At 50.1% G+C, this 22,475-nt stretch overlaps 2 protein-coding genes across 9 annotated transcripts in view; one reads left to right on the top strand and one right to left on the bottom strand.

The window, feature by feature from the left end:
• Positions 1-1,796: 1,796 nt before the first annotated feature.
• MRPS25 (mitochondrial ribosomal protein S25) lies at positions 1,797-14,970 on the top strand. Its single transcript, XM_074344278.1, has 4 exons — positions 1,797-2,090; positions 5,751-5,857; positions 12,923-13,010; positions 13,490-14,970. Exons 1-4 carry the CDS (start codon positions 1,957-1,959, stop codon positions 13,683-13,685), a joined length of 525 nt encoding a protein of 174 aa, XP_074200379.1. The 5' UTR covers positions 1,797-1,956; the 3' UTR covers positions 13,686-14,970.
• A 613-nt stretch (positions 14,971-15,583) lies between these two features.
• NR2C2 (nuclear receptor subfamily 2 group C member 2) overlaps positions 15,584-22,475 on the bottom strand; it is an 82,304-nt gene continuing 75,412 nt past the window's right edge. For all 8 annotated transcript variants that reach the window (XM_074344277.1, XM_074344271.1, XM_074344273.1 and 5 more), the window contains one exon: positions 15,584-21,308. In XM_074344277.1, coding sequence (XP_074200378.1) covers positions 21,134-21,308 — 175 coding nt within the window. In that variant the 3' untranslated portion in view covers positions 15,584-21,133. The remainder of the gene's footprint in view (positions 21,309-22,475) is intronic.

The raw sequence follows: 22,475 nt of genomic DNA, 5'->3' as shown, positions 1-22,475 counted from the left end.
CAGGGACGGGCAAAAATGAGGTATGATAGAAGACGCTCCTATCACTCTTGAGGAAATTACAAGGGTTCTAGGAGCTCTGGCCAGGAGCTGGGAACAAAGACTGAATATATTTATTACAATATCATAGCGGGTTAAGGAACACAAAGGTCACAGCCCAAGGACACAGGCCCACTAAAATACTGAGATTTCATCATAAAACAGAATGCCTCCCCTCCGCCACACCTTACCACCAGGCCAGTTCCACTGTAAGAGTGGATTACAGCTGGAAGAGATACAAAACACAGACTTTCTAGGGAAGCCCAAAGTCAAGAGGAAAGAGAAAAGCAAAGACACTACAGGAACTTGAAGCCTCTGGCACCTACAGTTACTGCAGACATTAAACACAGCTCAACTCCTAACCAGAATAGCAGCTCCACACAGCAGAGGCTTGTTTACCTCAGTTCCTATTACCTAATACAGCCAATAGTATCTGATTTTCAACAAAAAATTACAAGTGTGCTAAAAAGGGCAAGGGAAAAACCCCCGCAGTCTGGTAAGGCCAATCATTCATTACAACCAGGTTCAGATATTACACACGTTGGAGTTATCAGACAGGAACTTTAAAATAACTGATTAATATGTTAAAGAGTCTAGTGTAAAAGTAAATAACGTAAGAACAGATGGGTAATGTAAGCAGAGATAAGGGAACTATGCAAGATTGCAAGAAAATGCTAGAAATGAAAAACACTAACAAAGAATGCCTCTAAAGGGCTCCTCAGTGGACTGGACACAGCCAAGGAAAAGAATCAGCGTGGAGATGGGTCAATAGAAATTTCCCTACTGAAGTGCAAAAGGAAAAAATAACGGGGTGGGGGGGGGAACCGAAGCCCCAAACAGAACAGACCATCCAAGAACTACAGAACAATTTCAAAAGAGGTAAAATATATGTAATTGGAATACTAGGAGGAAAAACAAGAAAATAAAAATATTTGAGTTAACAATGGCCAAGAACTTTATAAAATTAACGACAGTTGGGTTGGGTATAGATTCCTCAGCGGTAGGGGTTAGCATGCATGAGGTCCTGGGTTCAATCCCCAGTACTGCCATTAAATAATAACAGAAAATAGATCAGTAAACCTAATTGCCATGCGCACCCCCCAATAGTGTTAAAAAGAAAACAAAACACACAAGTAGAGTGAAATATTTAAAGTGTTGAAAGATCCTTCTCCCACCCCTCAACCTAGAGTTCTCTATCTGGCAAAATTATCCTTCAAAGTGCAGAAGTAAAAACCGTCTCAGATCTGTAAGAGTACTTCAGAAATGCATCTCACCCGCATTTCGCTTTTGAAGAAATTGAGCTCCAGGGCTCTGAAGCGGCTGAACTAGGAAGGGGTAGTCCACAAACTTGCCTTTTTTTTCCTTTTGCAAGTAAGTTTTTTTTAAGTCAGTGTTAGAAACTGTGCTGTCCTAACCCTTCATTTTAAAACTGGAGAAATTTGAGAAAGAAAAACTGACGTATCTGAGGTTGAACACAAAGTTATTAGTCGACTAGGTACTCAAGCTGAGCTCTGCTGAATTATCTCCTACTGTAAGCTTGTTAAGTTTGCGCCTGTGTAAAATATCTCCCCCTGGCGGAGGGGAGAAAGGATGATTCAGAGGCTCCAAGAGCGGGGCGTCCTGGCGCGAACACGCCCGCCCCAAGCCGCCCCAAGCCGCCCCAAGCCGCCCCAAGCCGCCCCAAGCCGCCCCAAGCCGCCCCGCCGCCCCGCCGCCCGAGCAAAGCTCCGCCCTCCGGGACTACAAGTCCTCGGCGCGCGCTGCCCGCCGGGAGGCGTCTCCTGAGAGTCTGCGCGGGAAGTGGAACCCAGCACGGAGCAGCGGCGGCGCAAGGGCTGCCGGGCGGCGTGTGCTGCGTTCGTGTCTGCGCGCGGCTCAGCTCGCGGCGGGCTGTCCGCCCCCCCACCTCCCGCCGCCGCGATGCCCATGAAGGGTCGCTTCCCGATCCGCCGCACCCTGCAGTACCTCAGCCAGGGGGACGTGGTGTTCAAGAGCTCGGTGAAGGTCATGACGGTGAACTACAACACGCACGGGGAGCTGGGCGAGGGCGCCAGGTCAGTCGGAGCCGCCGGGGCCGCCCGCGGTCCCGCTAATAACGTGCGCGTCGGGTTACGACCAGGCGCTGCGCGGGCCGCCCGCTGAGGCGTGGGGCTAGCCCCCAGGTGGGTGCCGTTGCCCCCCTTTCACAGGTGGGCAGCCGCGCCGGGTTCCACGGCCAGAAGAGGACCGCAGGGCCACGCCGTGCCGGGTGGGGGCCAGGCTGGGCCGGGGAGGCCGCAACCTCCTTAGCCTCCGGTGCCCGGCGGGCGGGCGGGCGAGGCGGAGCCCAGCCCCCGGGGGTGGGGGTGGGGGGGCGGACAGACCTGCCTCGGCCCCAGCTCTTCCACCTGCTGGCTTTGGGCGAGTTGCTCCCCCTCCGGGTCCCGAACGGGGATGACACCTCTGTCCCAGGGCCGATGTGGGGGTGCAGTGAGAGAAGTAACAGCTGCTGCCATTTATTGAGTCCTCGTGTTTCTCGTGCATTAGCTCATTTGATGTTTATAGAAACCCCTCTGTTCTCCCCACTCCAGGGATGAGGAACCGCACAGAAGTTAAGTAACTTGCTTGTCCGGGGTGCCCCAGCCCGCTAGTGAGTAGTAGCTCTGAGGGTGCTTCTCTCTGGAAGGTCTCATCACCGTTGTAATTACGGGTCGTGTCAGTGTCAGCTGCGCCGTGGCAGCCCCCTCCCCCCGCCCAGCCCTTTAAAGTGTGTCAGCCCGCAGCTGAGTAGGGGCTTAGTGAGTGGACGCTTGCCAGGGAAGGGTTTGAATTGAACCTTGAGGCATCAGCAGTGCTTTGGGCTTTTCAGGTATCAGGTATACATTTACTGAGTGCCTGCTGATGGGAATTCAAGTCTTGTCCTTGAGAAACTTTGGGATTGGGAGTGTGGGATGGATCAGAATGAGACAGGAGAGCAACTCCCTGTGGAGGGGGGCCCCACATCAGGGCCTTTAGTGCAGGGCTGTTCAGGAGCCAGAAGCTACCACCTAGGAGTTTGCCTTCCGCAGGTGAATCCAAGAACTTGGACCTGCTTGGGTGGGATCAGCTGGCATGAGGGCTCCCTAGAAGAGTCAGCCTTAGGGGTGAACGGGCACCCAGATACTCCTTCGGAACCCACTTTACGTCCATCCATCCACATCAGGAGTCACAAGGGAGAGGCCAGGCAGGCACCACAAAGGCGGGAGGCAGTCTGGATGGGCCTGCAGTCAACTGAAAACATGCCCTGTCTCATGGGGCTATTCACTGCTTGGCTTCATCTTAGCTTTGTTGGCTCCATGGAGAATTTCTGACTTGGCAAGAAGCCAGAAATTCATATTTCTGTGAAAAACTCTGGCTTTTAAAATAGTCAATCAAATAGGCCTGCACCCACAGACATGCTCAAGTGTTTTAATGCTCTCTAGGTAAACAGCCGAACAGCCATTCTGTGTTCCACTGTTCCTGGCGGTAAGGGCTTGCCTGTCCCACCGGTGGCCTTTGGGGTTTCAGCTGCCCGACTTGCTCTGTCTAGCCCCGCAGGCTTTTGCTTGTTCCTGTGCATTCAGCTGTCCCTGCATTCGGTGCAGCCCGGGGCTAGCCCGTCTCAGGGTGTCTGCTGGGTGAGTGGGGAGCTGCTTTAGTCAGTGTCTGAGAGCTGAGTGCCTGCTCACCTCTGCCAGGTGTCCTTGCCTTTAAGATGTGGTAGGAGAAGTACCAGCAGCTGGTCTGGCACTCACTGTGCCCCAGGCCTCGGCACCCAGGTGAATCCAGTGATGACAGAACGGTGTGCTGAAGGCTCTGTGCTCATAGCCCCTGCTCTCTGACTTACTGGTCATGTGACCTCGGGCACTTTACTTAGACTTTCTGATCTGTTTCCTTAATGTCAAACCCCACCCTCCAGGGTTGCTGTGAGGATTCCAGGATAAAGTGCCCAGCAAGGTGTCTGGCACACAGAGCAGGTGCTCAGCTAAAGGTGACCTGTTATCAACTAGCTCCCATGCTTTGGCAAGAACCATTTAAAACGCCCTTTTGAATTTTTGTCCCAGTAGTTCTAGGTGTGAGAAGCTCCTGCAGGGTGTGCCCTGATTTATTTGTATGACGTTGTGTGATGCGGAGATGCTCTGCTGTCGGGTGGGAACTGAGTCGAGGCGTCCTGAGCCTAGGAAAGTCCAGTCCCATGCGCTGTGGTCTCCAAGGCTTACGTAGAACCCCACCTCCCCTTCCTCCCCAGGGCAGCAACTTTCAACTCTTTGACACAAACACTGATACACAGAGCAGTAACTTGCCCTGGGTCATCCAGCTGGGAAGTGGTAAAGCAAGGTACCACTCACACCCTCCCCTGGTCTGCTGTGTGCGGCCAGGTGTCCGCAGGAAGCAGAGGGCACGTTTAGATTTGTGGAGCCTTTTAATCAAGGGACTATTTGCAAAGATGTGGCAAGGGTGAGCGAAAGAAACCACAGGAAGCAGTTTAAGACTCCAGGTCTAGGCTGCAGAAGCGAGGCGGAGAATGACAGCTGAGACCTGGAGGTGGAGAGTGTTGCCTAACTGAAGCCTGCAGGCCGGGCTGAGCCTGGGAGATGAACGCCTTGGCTCTCCCTCCTTCCTTTGTTTTGCCGGTGTTCCCTTTGGGCAAACCGAGAAAGTCCAAATCAGTCAGTTGCTCGGGATGGAGAGCTGATGAAGAGGGATCCAGGCGTACAGTTGACTCATAATCTGTTTAATCATTTGGGTGTTTAAGTGGTTTCTGCTCCTTTGCTGCAACAGATAATGCAGTAAACCTCACACGTGTCTTGGCATTCAAGTGTGGAAATACCTGAAGGAGAGGGGAAACCGTTGAGTCAAGATCTGTGCTGGTTCCAAACTGACCTCCAAGGATGTTAAACCGATTCATACACTTAAGGAAACGTTTCGCCACTTTTATAACTTTAATTTTTTTTAAAGCTATCTAAGAGGTGAGAAAGGATCACTTCAATTTATATGACTCTGCTGGGAAGATACTGAGGACCCTTCCTGGGGTGAGAGGCCGCGTGGGTTTCCTCCTGCTTGCGGCCTTTGCTTTGGTGCTGAGTTTGGCGCAAGTCTAGGTGACGAGGTGTACAGCTCCACATGAAGCAAATTAACCTCTTGGGTGTTTTGCAGACACTTTTCTTCTGGTTTGGCAACTGTTGATTTTGTTTTTGGTAAAGTTTGCCAGGCCAGGGTTTTAATGTAGTCAAATGTGTGTTTTAAACCTTCTAAGCTGAGGGGCTTCGCCACTCCTAGGTGGTAAAAATATTCCCCATGTTTGTTTTCATGGCTTCATGTATCTTTAAATCGTGGTACCATTTACATAAAGTGCTCACCTTTAGACACACAGCTTCTCACACTGTGCGTGCACCGTGTAACCATCACCGAGGACGTTGCATGGTGGCATTGTTGTATTTATACTGCTGTGGTGAGTTTTAGGTTGGTGTGCAGCATGAGGCGGGGCTACAGATTTCATTTCCCTCCAGTGACAAAGTAGGAGTCCCAGCCCCCACGTTGGGAGAAGACACTAGTGGATTCCTGAGAACTGCTTTTCCTCAGCTCGCCTTTTCAGGGGAGGGTGGGTCCTCTGAGAATCTGGTGAAAGTTTTGGACTTTCTCTTTAGAAGAAATATACCGGTGTATCAAATTCTAGGTTAAAGACTCTCTCAAGTTTAATTTCTTCCCTTTTGCAGGAAGTTCGTGTTTTTCAACATCCCTCAGATCCAGTACAAGAACCCCTGGGTGCAGATCATGCTGTTTAAGAACATGACACCGTCACCCTTCCTGCGGTTCTATTTAGGTGAGTGCGGGGCCCTCCGCGTGGCCCAGGACCCGCTTTCCTGCGTCCCTCCTCCTCCTGCTGCAGCCGGCCCCGCGGCTCAGTCCCCGGCTCTGTTCCTGGCACACAAGGTGGCTGCCCAGATCTGGCCTCCTTCCCGCCCTCTGCAGCCGCATCCCCGGGCCTGGCTCCCCGGGCCGTCTTTCCGGGTCCTGTCCCCACACTCTGATGCTTTGCTCACACCAGTCCCTCTGCTGGAAATCCCCGCTCTACTTTTCGTTGCTTAATTGAAAAAAATAAATAAATAAACCTCTGAGAGTCAGCTTGGGCACCATGTCCCCCCGGAAGCCTTCCCTGCGCCGGCTCGCGGCGCGCACGTGTCTGCCGGGTCCTCTCCGGACCTCCCATGTGTCCCTGCCACTCTCCTGCCGGCCCGAGGCGCTCAGGGGAAGGTGTGTTCAGCTCAGCCGGGCTCAGTGCCCGGAGGTCAGGAGACCAGGCGTCCTCGCCGGCTCTACTCAGTCGTGCTGACCCTGAGCGAGTAATGTTCCCACTCAGTATTTCTCGGGGAAGGCAGAGCGTCTGCCTACAGGGTCACGGGAATCAGATGAGGTGTCGACTGGGAAATGCACAGCCATCAAAATGATGCCTTTTCGTTCATTCAGCAAATAGGTAGCGAGTACCGCGGAGGGGGGACCAGGCACTGTTCTAGGTACAGGGGGTCTCAGGGCCCCCCAGGCAAAGGCCTCTGGCCCCATAGAGATGATGTTCCAGCGGCCGGAGACAGTGAACAAGAAACTCAGTAGCATGGTTTCTTAGAAGATAAGTGCTGGTGAAGAAGGGAAGATGGAGCGGGTTGGGTTGAGGAGGAGGGTGGCGGTTTGGCGGTTTTGTGCACATACTCTGTGTTGGTGTTTTTAAACATTAACTTTACGGAGTATAATTTACACATAATAAAACGCACAGGTCTGTGCACAGAACGATGCGTTTGACAGCTGTCACGTGCCTGAGTCGCTGCTCCCCAGGGACCCGACAAAACAGCTTGTGATCCTCAAAGTCCCTGGTTCTGCTTTCCAGTGACTCCCCACCTGCATGGGGTCGGGGGGGGGCAGCCGCTGTTGGGGGTCCTTGCGCCATAGCTTAGTTGGGTTTGTTTCAGAAGTTAACACGGACAGAATCTCACCGTACGGCTTCGTTTGTGTGTGGCCATTACTCATATCTTTGAGATGCGTCCACGCTGCGTGTGTCAGTAGGTGATCCATCTACCGCTGAGTAGTTCTGCTTTCTGGGAGGATACTGCAGCTTGTTTATCGGTCGCGTTGATGAACGGGGTGGGGGGTGTTAGGTGCTGGGACAGTGACAAGTGTGAGATTTACTGGAAATGTAGGGGGGCAAGTCTGCAGCGGGCGAAGCAGGTCTGGGAAGCAGGGCTGCCGTCTCGGAAGGAGGTCCCGTTGGAGGGCCCCTCACAACGCAGGCGAGGAGTGGGGCCCTGCGTCGGGCTGAGGAGGTGGGGAGAGCTGGGGGCGCTCTGCTCCCAGAGGCTTCCTGCAGGGGCCTCGCTTGCGGGGAGACTGCCTGGGGCCGGCGGGGTGTGGGCTGCATGCAGAGGGAGTGTGTATGTGTGGACACAGGCCCTTGGTTCCCCCCGGGCACGAGCCTCCTGGAGGCTCGAGGGGGGAATCCATTTCCTTGCCTTTTCCAGCTTCTGGAGGCCCCCACATTCGTGGCTCATGGTCCCTTCCTCCAGCCGCCTTCACATCTGGCCTCCTTCCCTCTGAGCACCTCCCGGGAGGTTCTCTGAGGACCCTGTGACTTGTGGGGCTGCCGGATTATCCAGGAGAATCTCCCTGTATCCGTGTTCTGACATTTAATTGCACCTGCAGAAGCCCCTGGGCCAGTCCGCTGTCCTGCTCACAAGTTCGGGGAGGGGGGCGTGGGGGGCCTTTCTTCTCATCACAGTCAGTCTTCTCACTGTGTGCCACTCCCATGGGCGGGTATCTCCTTGACATTTTAATTTGCATTTCACTATCTTTTTCTTGTGCTCATTGGCCATTCATGTATTTCTTTTGTAAAGAGTCTGTTACGCTCTTTTGTCCATTAAAAAAACAATTGGGGCTGTTTTCCTGTTGAATTGTTTATATATTCTGGATTCAGTCTTTGTCAGATAGGTTTATTGTGAATATTTTCTCTGTCTGGTTGGCTTTTCATTTTCCTAATGGTGGGGTTTTTTGGTATATATATATTTTTTATGAAGTACAGTCAGTTTACAGTGTTGTCAATTTCTGGTGTACAGCACAGTGCTCCAGTCACACATGAACTTAATATATTCGTTTTCATATTCTTTTTCACCATAAGTTACTACAAGATACTGAATATGGTTCCCTGTGCTCTACAGTATGAACTTGTTGTTTATCTATTTTATACATAGTAGTGTGTATTGGCAAATCTTGAACTCCCAATATTACCCTTTGCACCCTCTGCCCTCCTGGTAACCATGTTTGTTTTCTACATCTGTGAGTCTGTTTCTGTTTTGTAAAGAAGTTTGTCTTCTTTTTTTTAGATTCCACATATAAATGATATCATATGGTATTTTTCTGTCTCTTTCTGGCTTACTCCACTTAGAATGACAATCTCCAGGTCCATCCATGTTGCTGCAGATGGCATTACTTTTTTCTTTTTTATGGCCGAGTAGTATTCCATTGTATAAATATACCACAGCTTCTTTATCCAGTCATCTGTCAATGGACATTTAGGTTGTTTCCATGTCTTGGCTATTGTAAATAGTGCTGCTATGAACATTGGTGTGCAAGTGTCTTTTGGAATTAAGGTTCCCCCTGGATATGTGCCCAGGAATGGGATTGCTGGATCATATAGTAAGTCTGTTTTTAGTCTTTCGAAGACTCTCCATACCATTTTCCTTAACGACTGCACCAAACTGCATTCCCACCAACAGTGTAGGAGGGTTCCCTTTTCTCCACACCTTCTCCAGCATTTGTCATTTGTGGGCTTCCTAATGATGGCCATTCTGACTGGTGTGAGGTGATACCTCATTGTAGTTTTGATTTGCATTTCTCTGATAATTAGCAATATTGAGCATTTTTTGCACTTGTATGTCTTCATTGGAGAATTGCCTGTTTAGGTCTTCTGCCCATTTTTGGATTGGGCTGTTTTGTTTTTTTCTTACTAAGTTATATGAGCCGTTTATATATTCTGGAGATTGAGCCCTCATCAGGCTCAACTTTTGTAAGTATTTTCTTCTATTCCGTGGGTTGTCTTTTTGTTTTGCTTATGGTTTCCCTTGCTGGTCCTAACGGTGTCTTTCGAAGAGCAGGAATTTTAATTTCGGTGAACTCCAGCCTATCAGTTGTTTTATGTTTAGTGCTTTTTGTATCTTGCCCAAGAAATCTCTGCCTGCCCTGAAGTCTCAAAGATTTTCTCCTGTGTTTCCTTTAGAATGTTTATAGTCTTAGATTTTACATTTCGGTCTGCATCCACTTGAGCTATTCGAGGTAGGGACCAAGGTTTAGTTTTGCTTTGTTAGATTGGGCATGTTCAGTGTTACAGCACCATTTGCTGAAAGACAGCCCTCCCCCTTACTGAATTTCCGTGGCATCTTTGCCAAAAATCAGTCAGCCGTGAACATTGATAAACGAAATCCGTAAATGCACCCCCTCAGCCACGAAAAGGAGTGAACCTGACACGGTGCGATGCAGGTGAACGCTGACGACACGGCCGCTGAGAGGAGGCGGGTGCAACGGGCCAGAGCGTGTGGCCCCGCTTGCGTGAGGTGCGCGTCCCCGCAGGCCCAGCCGCGGGCTGGCGGGAGGGCCAGGAGGTGGCTGCTTCAGGGCTTCTGTTTGCGGTGATGACGAGGTGCTGGAATCTGGGTAGTGCCGGCGCTTGCACAGCAGAGTGAATGTACTAAAAACCACCGGGCTGAACACTTGAAAATGGTTAAAATGGGAAATTTAAGTTACGTGTATTTTACAACAACAAAAAAATCACTTGACCATGTATTTCTGAACTGTTTTTGCCTTTTAAATTTTTAAAATTGAAGTAAAGTTGACATACAGTAACATTGTTACAGGTGTATAATATAGTGATTCACAACTTTAAAGATTATACTCCATTTATAGTTACTATGGAATAGTCGCCGTATTCCCCGCATTGTACAGTATATCCTCGTAGCTTATTTTATACCTGATAGTGTGCATGTGTCACTCACCTACCCCTAGCCGCCCCCCCCCCGCTCCCCACTGGCAACCGCTAGTTTGTTCTCTATGTCTGAGGCTGCTGCTTTTTTGTTACATTCACTGGTTTGTTGAATTTTTAGATTCCACGTATAAGTGATACCATACAGTATTTGTCTATCTATCTGATTTACTTCACTTAGCAGAATACCCTTCAAGTCCATCCATGGTGCTGCAAACTGCAAAATCTCATTCCTTTTTAATGGCCAAGTTGTACTCCAGTGTGTGTGTGTGTGTGTTTATGTACACACTACATCCTCTTTATCCAGTCATCTATTGATGAACACTTAGGTTGCTTCCACATCTTGGCAGTTGTGTATCTTTTAGAATTCGGGTTTTGGTTTTTTTCAAATACATACCCAAGAGTGGAATTGCTGAAGTAGTGGAGTAGGTGTTTTTTTTTTTCCCCCCCAGAAATCTCCATACTGCTTTCCACAGTAGCTGCACCAATTTATGTTCCCACCCACAGTGCACAAGGGTTCCCTTTTCTCCACATCCTTACCAACATTTGTTATTTGTGGTCTTTTTGATGATGGCCATTCTGACTGGTGTGAGCTGATATCTCACTGTGGTTTTGATTTGCATTTCTCTAATAATTAGTGATGTTGAGCATCTTTTCATGTTCCTGTTGACCATCTGCATTTCCTCTTTGGAAAAATGATTTTTCATTTCTTCTGCCCATTTTAAAATCAGGTTTGTTTTTTGATGTTGAATTGTATGAGCTGTTTATGTATGTTGAATATTAACCCATTATCGGTCATACCATTTGCAATATTTTCTCCCAGTCCATAGACTGTCTTTTAGCTTTGTTTACGGTTTCCTTTGTTGTGCAAAAGCTTTTAAGTTTAGTTAGGTCCTATTTGTTTATTTTTGATTTTGTTTCCTTTGTTTAGAAGGATCCAAAAAAATATTGTTACAACGTATGTCAGGGTGTCTATGTTCTCCTCTAGTTTTATGGTAGCTGGTCTTTCAGGTCTGTAATCATTTTGAGTTTCTTTCTGTACACGGTGTTAGAGTGTTCTCATTTCAGTCTCTCAGAGGATCTGCCCCGTCTTCCCAGCACCACTTATGCAGAGACTGTCTTGTCTCCACTGTGCACTCTTGCCTCCTTTGTTGCAGATTAACTGACCGCAGTGCGTGGGTTTACTTCTGGGCTCTCTGTTCTGTTCCGTTGATCTATGTGTCTGTTTTTGTGCCAGTACCACGCTGTTTTGATTTTGATGCTTGTAGTTTTGTAGTAGAGTCTGGAGTCAGGGCGTGTGATTCCCCAGCTCTGTTCTTTCTCAAGATTGTTTTGGCTGTTGGGAGTTCCTCTTTTTGTAAATTCATAATATGCCTTAAGATCAAGTAGTATAAATTCCACTTTGTTCTTTTCTCCCCTCAAATTACTTTGGCTCTTGTAGGTTCTTTCCATTTCCACATTTACTTTAAAATCTTGAGGAAAGAAAAAATCTTGTTGCCAGTTGATTGAAAAAAGTTTGCTGGGATTTTTATTGGAATTCTGTTGCAGATCATTGGGGATAATGGGCTTTTTTTGGGGGGGGGATTAGGTTTATTTGTTTATTTTTAATGGAGGTGCTGGGGATTGAACCCAGGACCTCTTCCTTGCTAAGCATGTGCTCTGCCCCTGAGCTCTACCCTCCCCCGATAATAGATATTTTAATAGTATCGAGTCCGTTTTGAGATGATTGCAATGTACCTTTCAGTTCTCGGTGCCCAGCAGACAGCTGTATAGACAGACGGCTGGTGTTGTACATGGGCCTCGTGTCTTGCAGCCTTGCTAAATTCACTCATTTCTAGTAGTTTTTCTTTTCTAAATTCCTTAGGAGTTTTTACATACACAGCCATTCCATCTACAAATGAAGCCAGTTTTACTTCTTTCCAGTCTTTTTAAAACCCTTATTTACCTTTATGCCAATCTTTTTCTTTCCTTTTTGGTGGATTTTACTTCACTGGCTAATGTGAGCTGTAATACTTTGCATTTTTACCAGTAATTTAGGGCAGTTCTGATTACTCTGCATCCTCACTAGCACTTGGTGGTGTCTGTTTTAAAAAACCTTAGCCAATGTAATATTTCATTGTGGTTTTGTGTTTTTCTTATGACTAATGATACTGAATATCTTCTCATGTGCTTATTAGCCATTTATTTGTTGTTAAATGTTTATTCAGATACTTTCCCCATTTTTGTTTGGATCGCCTGTCTTATTGACAGTGAATTGTGAGTTCTTTACGTAGTTGGGGATATACAGTCCATTATCAGATATATGCTCTTTTTCCTCGTTGAATTGTCTGGCCATCTTTGCTGAAAATCCCTTGACCATAAATTTACTAAGTTTTTTTCTGGATTCAGTCCTGCTCCTGTAGTCTGTTCTGCTCGTCCCACACTTACTGTAGCTTATAGTAAATTTGAAGTTGCAAAGTGAATGTCCTCCCATTTTCTTGTCAAAGTTGTTTTGACTGTTTTGGGTCCTTTGCATGGATTTCAGGCACAACTTGTCTGTTTCTACAGAACATCTGATTTTGACAGGGAATGACTGAATCCGTAGACCGGTTTGGGGAGGACTGCCATCTTAACAGTATTAAATCTTTCTATCCATGAACATGGAATGTCTTTCCATTACAAAGGTATGCTTTTGTACATTCCTAAAGCTCATATGTGCTCCTACCTAAAGAACTATGGAAAAATGGAGACAGAACTGTGGGTGATGTAAACATTTATTTTACTGTTAAAATGTTTCTCCACCGAAAGCAAATCCCAAATCACCACCATTCGAGGCTGAGGGTTGCCCTGCTGAGTTCTCAGCTTTCTTCCCCCTTTACCTCCTGTTTCCAGATTCTGGGGAGCAAGTCCTGGTGGATGTGGAGACCAAGAGCAACAAGGAGATCATGGAGCACATCAGAAAAATCCTGGGCAAGACTGAGTGAGTTGCTGGGGTTGACGTGGAGGGGCGCAAAGGTCTCCTCAGCCTGGAGATTTGAGAGGGAGGAGACGGTGTGCTGGGAGGGGTGTCAGAGGGCAGACTGGCCAGGGAGCGGGGCCCGGAGTCCCCTGTCACTGAGCCTCAGAGCTGCAGCTCCCTCCGCTGTGAAGATAAAGATGGTCCACGGGAAGCAGATGCAGCTGACAGGCCCTCGTGGCTATGACCGCGCCCGCCCCTCCTTGGGAACCTCAGCTTGGAGTTAGTAGGGGTCCGGCCCCAGCGCCTTTTCTTTCCGTGAGCAGAGGAGGAAAGACAGGAAAGTCTGTCTCGAGAAAGCGCAGGCGGCCCCGTCCTGATTCCCACGGGCCCTTCAGCTGTGCCGGCCTCCCTGCGCACTGCTCCCGGCCCGGGGAGCAGGGTGGGTCTCCCTGGCAGGTGGCCGGAGCCGTGTTGCCCACGCCCGTCTTGGTCTTTGGCAGGGAGACCCTCAAGAGAGAGGAGGAGGAGGAGAAGCAGCAGCTTTCTCACCCGGCCCACTTCGGGCCGCGGAAGTACTGCCTGCGGGAGTGCATCTGCGAGGTGGAGGGGCAGGTGCCCTGCCCGAGCCTGGTGCCGCTGCCCAAGGAGATGAGGGGGAAGTACAAAGCCGCCCTGAGAGCCGCAGCCAAGGACTGAGGCCCCGGGGCCCCTGGTTCTGTCCCCAGAGATTCTGAACATCTATCTCTCTGCGATAAAAGGGTCCCCTTCACACACCTGTGTGAAAGCACGTGGGGGGAGGGGGAGGGGTGGGGGCTTCGGCTGTGCTGCTCAGTGAACACCTCCGCCTTCAGGGCAATAAAATGCTCCAGGCTCACTCAGCAGCTTGGCTTCTGACCGCCCTGCGCGGGGACGGGTTTGGGATCGGGAGGCTGCGAGGCCACAGCCTGGGGATGCCCCGTCTTGGCCCTGTGGCCTTTCCTGGTCTCCGGGGCTTCGGCTCTTCTTCCTGACCCTGCTCTGCGCTGCTGTGCGGGGGTCTAGCCGGAGCCGTCCGGCTGGTCATGTGGACGCCCCTCCAGGCAGGCTTTTTGGGACTTTCCAGAAATCCCCGGGCGAGCCTCCCTGCAGTGCCCGCTTGTTAAATTAAAGCCACCTGACTTCCGGGTGTGGCTGTGCCGGAGGCACACCCTTCCCTGGGGAGCCCGCCTGGCGGGGACTTTCGGGCCCTGGCCCGAGGGCTGGCGGCGGCCAGTTCTGCCCTCCGGCTCCCGTGTGGAGGTTGAGACCGTGGTGCTTAGAAGAGCGGGGCCATCTGAGCTCCTCTGCGGGCTGGAGCCTCGGCCGAGGCCTAACGCTCGCCACGAGACGGGGAGAAAGGCAGTGCCTGCCCCCTGAGGCACCGGCCGTGGGAAACGGGGGACTAGGGTGTCTGGTGTAAATGTGGGAGGTTATCCCGTTGAATTGGGAGAAGTTGGCCTGCTGTCATGTCTGATGCTCAGGTTGTGGGTCGCTGTGGTTTTGTACCAGCCCTGTGTGCAGGGTGATGGCTCGTGGGGCTTGGGAGGGAACGTGGGCATGTGGAAATGGGCAGGTGTCCTGAATGACCACACCCCATCACCATTTTGGAGGGTAGCTGGAAACTCCTGTCCTCCATCCGGAGCCCTGCTGCGTTTCTGACACCACAGCTGGCCGATGGCCGCCCGGGCTGTCACAGCGGTTCACGGGGCTTTTCAGAAAGCGTTGGTTCCTTTGGTCTGGCTCCAGGGCTGGTGAGACATAGCCTTGGGAAGACAGTCCTTCCCTCCACAGGGGCCCCCAAGGGTTGCTACTAGGAGATGGCCCTGAACCAAGCCGGGTTTTGGCCCCTCTTTAGAGAGAGCAGAAACGTCCAGTGCCTGATGGGTGGCGCTGTGGTTACTGTTTGCTGGACTGTTTCATAGGCGGCAGGCGACGTTCATGGAATAAAATCTCCTTAAACGTTTGCCGTCTGTTCCCTACTTTAACAGTGATAAAAAGATGGGTTTACGACTTACAGAAATGGGAAGAAATTAGTAAAGATTACTATGAGGCTTTTATAACTGACATACTTTAATTTTACTTGCGTAAGCAGTGGTCCCCAGATGGGTTTTGGCCTTGTCCTAGGCAAGTGACCGGTCTTCTTACGAGAGGCCAGACAACATAATGAGCAAGTTCTGACTTCTGAAACTTTAAGAACACGTTTTTACCCTGGCTGGCAAATACCCTTACAGGATGTCTCCTGGTTTGAGGCCTGGCTCTATGTCTGCGGCCCAAGCTGTGCTTTGCTCTTGAAATGTCTGTGAGGCTTCTTGGCCGCCACACCGAGGAGCGGCCCCACTGGGAGGATGTAGAGGAGATGATTTTCCAGTAAAGGTATCTAAGTCCAGTGCGCCATCTAGTGGACCACCAAGGGCTGAGGCACGCTGGGCCACGGCTGAGGTGCGGTGGGAGAGTGGGGCTGACGACCAGGGCACTTACGCGCCACCTGCCTGGGTTCTGGCAGGGTGTGCTGGGTGCCTGTGGGGGGCAGGCCCTACCGGTATTACTGTTAGGAGGAGAAATGAGCAGGATACACGTTAGCCTTTAATTCACTTTAATAGTATAAACCTCATTTAGGTAGTAGTAATTAAGCCACAACAATAATGCCACATGGAAACAGCATTTAATAAAATGCATAAAGCTAATTCATGCACTGCAATACACTATATACAAACACAACAATGCAAATTCTTCTCCAAGACTGAAGACATTGATTAGGTATAAAATTCAGTTTAAAAAGAAACATGCTATTTTTTAAATGCCATCACATAAACAAAGCTGATTTCAATCTACAGCCTTCAACAGATTTTAAACCTGGAATTAAACTGTAATGGCATAAACAGTATTTTCTATATTGTGAAGGGCAGAGGTTACAGAAACGGTCCCAAGAAAATCTAACACCCAAATTTCCTTTAACAGACTTATTTCAAAAGGCCTGGTAATGCAGCTACATTTTAACAGAGAGGTCCAAACTACAGGTAAAAACTATGGTTTGTACTATGAAAAATGTACATCTTTCAGTTATAAAACTAGCTGAACACTGGTTTACAAGGTAACTGGGAGAACGGAGAGACTAGAAAAATAGTCCAGCACTGGAGTCCATGAGCGCCCGGGTGTTAGAATGATAACCGATCACACTTTCCTAAGGAAAAGCAATTTTTAATGTGGAGTCTGCTGTTTCCAGGCGTCATCCTAGGTACTGAGCTTCAGCACAGTCTGTCAGCCGATAAATGCTGCTGAGCCTTTCCCCCAGCATTTCAAAAGCATTGCTGGTTCCTTAACTGCAAGTACAGCTGGGCATTGAAGACGCCTCAGACCTCCCTCACCCCACCCCCAGGACGCCTTTTTTAAACTCAGTTTAATTATTCTTAGATTACAGTTAAGAAAAGTAGCCCCAAAGGGAAACTTCTAAAGATCCGTTTGGAGGCTGTCAGGCTTCCTCCCGCTTGTACTTTAACTGGAAAGCCACCTCCCACAGTGTGATTGTCACGCCGGGCCAGGACGCGGAGAGGCCCGACGCTGCGGGAAGCTGAAGGCTGAGGATGCGCCGTCTCACAAAAGGCACTGAGTACTGTGGTCTCAATGAAGGGTTTTCAAACATTTTTTTTTTTTTTTTTTTAAAAGCAACCTGTGGACGATGAGTTTCTGCACTTACCAGGTGGCGCCCCCGCCAGGCCCCCGCCTGCCAGGTCTGTGAGCCTCTCCGGCTGGGCCGGGTCTCAGTTTACAGCCCGATTAATGGGGGAGACTCGTCAGGATAGAGTGGGATGAGGAACATTTGCATCTGTGGCTTTAAGGGCATACATCCATACTAAAATCCTATTTTTATCTGAAATTTAAAGATTTTTAAATCATAATTTACAGAAACAAGGTCAGTGGACTTCATTTACGTGCTACATTTAGAGAAGTAATTTATGATTTGTAATTTATAATTTTATGTTATAAAAGTTAGCAATCACCATTCATGCTTATTTTTAAAGAATACTTGTTTTTCGACTGTGTTAGGGAGATGGTCACAGGGCGGTGCCCACATTTGCTGACCGAGCCCAGGGCAGGTGGGCTGTTGCTACCGCACTGGGACTCGGGCCCAGACGCAGGCGGGATGGCGTCGGCTCTCACAGCCGAGTTCCTTCGCTCAGGCCACAGGTCGGTGTGTAATGACTAGGTTCAAAGTCCCCACCTGGTTTTGGACATGAGGATAGACTGCCTTCTAGCTTCCTGGCCCTTGTCTGAGCCTGGAGAAGCGAGTGTGGTCCTGCCAGGGCCTTTCTGTCTGGAACTCTCGGTGTAGCGATTCTGACCTCTGGCCTTTCCCGGCCAGGCTCACCCAAAGGAAAATGGAGTTAAGGATATCTCAGCAGACCTGTCCTGCGACCTTGGGACACCCACAGCAACTTACTGTGGCAACTCTTGTCACGGGTTCTCTGTAAAACAGCAGAATCTGGGTACGTGGCTACACGTCTGTATACATAATGTACACCTATGTACACACACGCTATGTACACTGTACACGGAGAAGGTATAAACACATGTACATTCATCCAGTCACACAAGCCTATAAATCTGTACACACACGGCGCTGCCGCGGGGACCCAGGGCAGGACACGCGTGCACGCCGGAGGGAGGCACACGTAAGAGGCCCAGGACCCATGAACAGATGCCCACCCCCTGCCGCAGTGGGGGCCTGGCTCTGCAAATTTACATCAGAGTTAAGACATTTTCAAAGCGCCGCATGCCCTAGAGAGAACGGGTGGGACGAGGGGAGCACGTGGGCCTCTGCCCTGCCTTCTTGGACCTTCCCAGGCTCTGAAGGGCACCGCCCACCGAAATAAAGGTGAGCATCGGAAGATGCCGCTTTCCATGACCTGGACTCAGGAGCTGCGATGTCCCCGACGGCCCCACCACACTTGGGCCACTTCCACTGGAAGGCGGGCAGGGCGCTGCCAGGGTCTAATCTCATCAGGCCCTGGCACCTGGATCCCCAGCCAAGGGCTGCTGGTGGGGCAGACGTGCCCCTCTTCCCCGAGTCACGGCACCACTACAGCGCGAGCCCTTCCAGTGCGTGGCTTCCCACATCCCGGCGCCGCATCCATCGCCACCGCCTCGGGACAGAGTGCATGTTTAATACTGACACTGACAGGCTAGAAAACAATCCCTCTTGAGGGCAGTTACACAACATCTTACAAGTGACTACACCTGAAATTAAATACAAAACCCAAACGACAAAGGAACCCCAACCACAGCCTCATGGCAAAGGCTAGACAATAAATAATGTACCCCCCCACCCCATACAGACATCTCAAATCAAGGGTGGTAACACACTTCTGTAAAAATACTTCCCAGAAATAACTTGGAAAATGCTTGAGTAATTTGGTCTTTTTCTAAATCTCTCCCTGTTCTGTTTTGAGATTAGATGTAATGAACTCCACAAATTCCAACACCTAACTGTCCAGCGTCATCTGAAACAGCTCTGGAAGAGAGCGCACGTCACTGAGCAGTGACGGTGTGTCCGTCCCACCCCCCTGCTAAGGGGGGATGGGGAAGGTGGCCTGGGACCGCGCTCCGTGGCAAAGGACCCGCTCCTGGCTTATTCCGCTCAGATTCAGGCGGCAGAGGGCTGGTCTCACATCACTAAACCAGAGTTTAACAAACTTCTAAGAGGTTAAAACCCTTGTGAAAGTTGAGCCCAAATATTTGCTTGCAATCTCCTTAAGTAATTGCCTTTGGGCTTCTCTTAACCAGTTTGCCAAGAGAGGGAATGGACCCGCTGGCAAAGGCCTAAGATGATGGGGACAGCGAGAATTCAGGGAACCTGGAGCCGATTTGCAAGGAAAAGCCCACTTCCAGGTCTGGCCAAGAGGCTCCGGGAAACGTGTGTGTACAAAGCCCACAGCGGTCCACTGGAATCAGCTGTCACCAGTGAAGGGACTCGGGGGCAGGGCCGGGTAGAACCAGCGGTCCTCCTGAAGCATGTCACTCCTTGCCCGAGTGCTCACGCCTCCCCATCCCGACACGCCTCCACAGTGCCGTGGTCAGGACCTCAGTCTAGGTTTAAGCCTCAGAGACACAGGCCTGCCCCTGGAAGGAGGGGAGCCAGCCAGCACCGACCTCTGCACCACCAAGAGCTCAGACGTGACACGTGTTCCCAGGGAGCTGCTACGTCACCCACAGACATGCTTACATTCAAAAAGCAGAACAGAAAAATAGGCAACTTGCTGTGTAAGACACACACACGTGCTTCAAAATGCCCTCTGCGAAAATCCTTCACAAGCAGAAATGACACACACCTACCTTGGCCATCCTCTTGGCCAGTTTTATCTTAATTTTGAAATTTAAATCACTTCAAAGTTAGAAAACCAAGAATTTAAGCTGGCAAAATTAAATCCTTTCCATCATTTTATAATGGGCACCCCTACCATTTCTCAAATTTGCTCCCAAAGCATGAACTACAAATAATATAATCAAATCCAAATTTTGGTGCCGACAACTTCAGAGGAAAGCGGCCCGCTCTGCTGTGAGCAGCCCAGCACCCACGCACAGCCGCGGGCACCTGCCTCGCTCCCCTCCACTTTACACAGTCGGGCTGCGCGTCCAGACGGACCAGGACGCCTGGAGGCACGAGTGCTCGGGACATCCTCTGATGAAAGCTTGGAGAGATGCCGCTTTGGCCTCACACTGTATTTTCTTAACCTGGGCTACACAGAAAGGAAGCACCACGTGCCGACCCAGCCCCATTGCTTATTCACATCTGTGGGAGTTTACAGGCGCTTTCCTCTGACACAACTGCCCCCAAACCACATTCTGTGTTGTAAGCGACGGCCGCTGTAACTCACAAGGAGAAGGTAACTGGGAATTAGGGGTGGTTTTGAGGAGCAGGTGGCCTGCTTCTGCACCCGCCATCCAGGACACTCCAGGGGTGTCTGCGGGCACAACTCTGTGGAACTCAAGTGCGAGAGGTGCCAGGACCACCAAGAGACCTGCTGACAGAGGTGCTGAGTCTGGAGACACTGAAAACCGTCCACTGGGTGCCAACACCCACCTCTGCCCGAACTGCAGGAACACAGGCCCTTCTCAGGGGGCATCCGGGGTGGAAACTGTTGAGAAGGGAGCCCTCCCACTCCTCCACCTGACCACGTGCAGCCCCCCACACTGCAGTCAGGAAGTCCTGTTAAGGGTTCAAAATGCCCACCTTGCACCTTTTGGTCAGAACACTTCATCGGCTGTGGGTGGCGGAGGTGTGCTGGGGACGTTTTCGGTCGCTGCAGGAATTGGCAGTTAAAGTCTGACTCGTCTAATCCAATTCTGAGAACCAGTCACCAGAAGAGAGCCCGGGTTTGGAGAAGCCTGCGCGGCCCGTCAGAGCAGGCAGGGCCAGGGCCCCCGACAAGCATGAGCTCTGGCTGAGGAAGCTTCGAGTCTGCGTCACCACGGCCGTGCTGCCACAACCCCACTGACTGCACGGACAGATAAGCCACATCTCACCCACTCCTCGGAGCCGAGCTCGACACCAGCGATGTGCGCGTACAGTTAGGAATGATGCCTGCCTTCCTTAAACACAAATGATTGTCTCCTGTACCCTATTGCATTTTCACAGAAATCATTAGCATTTCGGCAAAAGACACACAGTTTTCCATTTGCCCTGCACAAAGGCAAGATGTTGCGAACATCACACATTGATAAGAAGTGCTTAGAAAGTGCTAATATTATTACCCTGGTAATTAGTAGCTATTAATTCCAAGGACATTTTTAATATATACACACATACTGTTCTCTTAGGTTCTTTTAGTTTTTAGTTTTTTTTTTTTAATACTAGTCTCTGACGTTATAAAACTTTGCTTTTCTTTTTTTGCCCTTTGAGAATTTCTAAATACAAATTGAGTTAAAAGATTGTTCCAAAATCTGCTGCTTCATCAAAAGGCATTAAAACATTTCTTATGGCAGGAAAAGATCCTACTAGTCTTTCAGTTGCTACTGTCTGGGGTTAACAGGAAGCAGCTAATGTACTGGAGACCCGTGCACGTACCAGGCGCCACCTGTCTGTCTGTCCGAGCGGCGCTGGGCCCAGCCCGGCAGTGGGGGCGTGCGAGCTACAGGCTGGCTCCGGTGATCTGGCCGTTGTACTCCGCGGTCTCCATCTTGAGGATATAGGGGATTATGCTGTCTATGGAGACGTTGCCGATGAGGCCGGTGAAAAACAGCTCCTCTGTGATGCTGGAGCTCATGAGCCTGAGCGCCGGCAGGCGGACGAGAATCCGGGCCAACCTGTGAGAGGGAGGGAGGGCCGTCAGAGGAGGGGTCTGCTGCCGTCAGACTTTGTCCTGGATGGGCTCCTGGGGCCCTGCCTGCACGGCTCAGCAGGGAACAAAACATTCACTCTCCACCCCTGCTTGTCTGATTTGTCTCTTACAGGAATTCATCACGAGGAAAAAAAAATCACAAGTGAGTGCAAAGATTATGTTCAAATATGTCCCCTTCATTGTTTATAACAACTCTCTCCAACCACACTGACAAGAAAAATCTGGAAACCTGCCACTGGAGGGCGGGTTAAAATGAAGGACGGCGTCTCTGTGTAACCAGTCACTGCGTACTCGTGGGGGGGGTGGGGAAGGCTGCGCAGCGGTGAGCGAGGTGCGACCTCCCCAGCACGTGTCACCCGTGTGCACCTCAGGGGGCAAGGTTTCTGGAAGGACGGTCACTAGAGCGCCAATGGCTGGCCTCTGGCATTGGGATCTGGAGTGACTTAACCAATTCAAGCTTTTTCTATAGTTCTCTAACTTCCAAGTTTTAGCATTTTATAATTTAAAATAAAGCAGTAAGATTACTTTTGTTTTGAAGAGACCCTGGGAGGGCACATCACGGCCCTGTCCTGGCAGGTCGCTGGACACTCTGAAGCATCCGTGGACGGGCCGCCCCATAGCCAGTGCCCAGAGCGTGCTCACGGCAGGGCTGGCCCAGACCAGAAACGACCGGCATTTCCATCAGCAGGGAGGTGGTAAGGAAATTACGGCACCTCCTTGGCCACAAAAGATGATGAGTGTGTATTTCTATTTTATGATTCCAACTGCACATACGTGAGAAATTACTGGAAGTAAATACATGAAATGTTAACAGGTATCTCTGAACAGTGGTATTCACACAGAACTAAAGTTTTCTTTTTGCTTTCCAGAATGTGCTAATTTTTTTCTGCAGAGTGAATATTAAGTTATTTTTCAAAAGGGAAAATATATTTGTATTATGCAAGCGGTATTCCAGCACCACCATCCATCCGCCCAGCCACTGTGGGCCCTGCAGGTGCCAGATGAGCCGACAGGCTGCAGGGTCTCGGGAAATCAGCAAGGCCATCAGGGAGGACACCACAGCTGGCCCTAAGATACTGGCCAAGGTTTCTACCAGAGGTGCAGTCTCGGCAGAGATGCAAAGGGCAGGAGA

The sequence above is a fragment of the Camelus bactrianus genome, chromosome 17 (assembly GCF_048773025.1).
Source record: "Camelus bactrianus isolate YW-2024 breed Bactrian camel chromosome 17, ASM4877302v1, whole genome shotgun sequence".
Lineage (NCBI taxonomy): Eukaryota > Metazoa > Chordata > Mammalia > Artiodactyla > Camelidae > Camelus > Camelus bactrianus.
The sequence above is the reverse complement of the archived record's forward strand: the minus strand, read 5'-3'. Positions and strand labels throughout refer to the sequence as shown.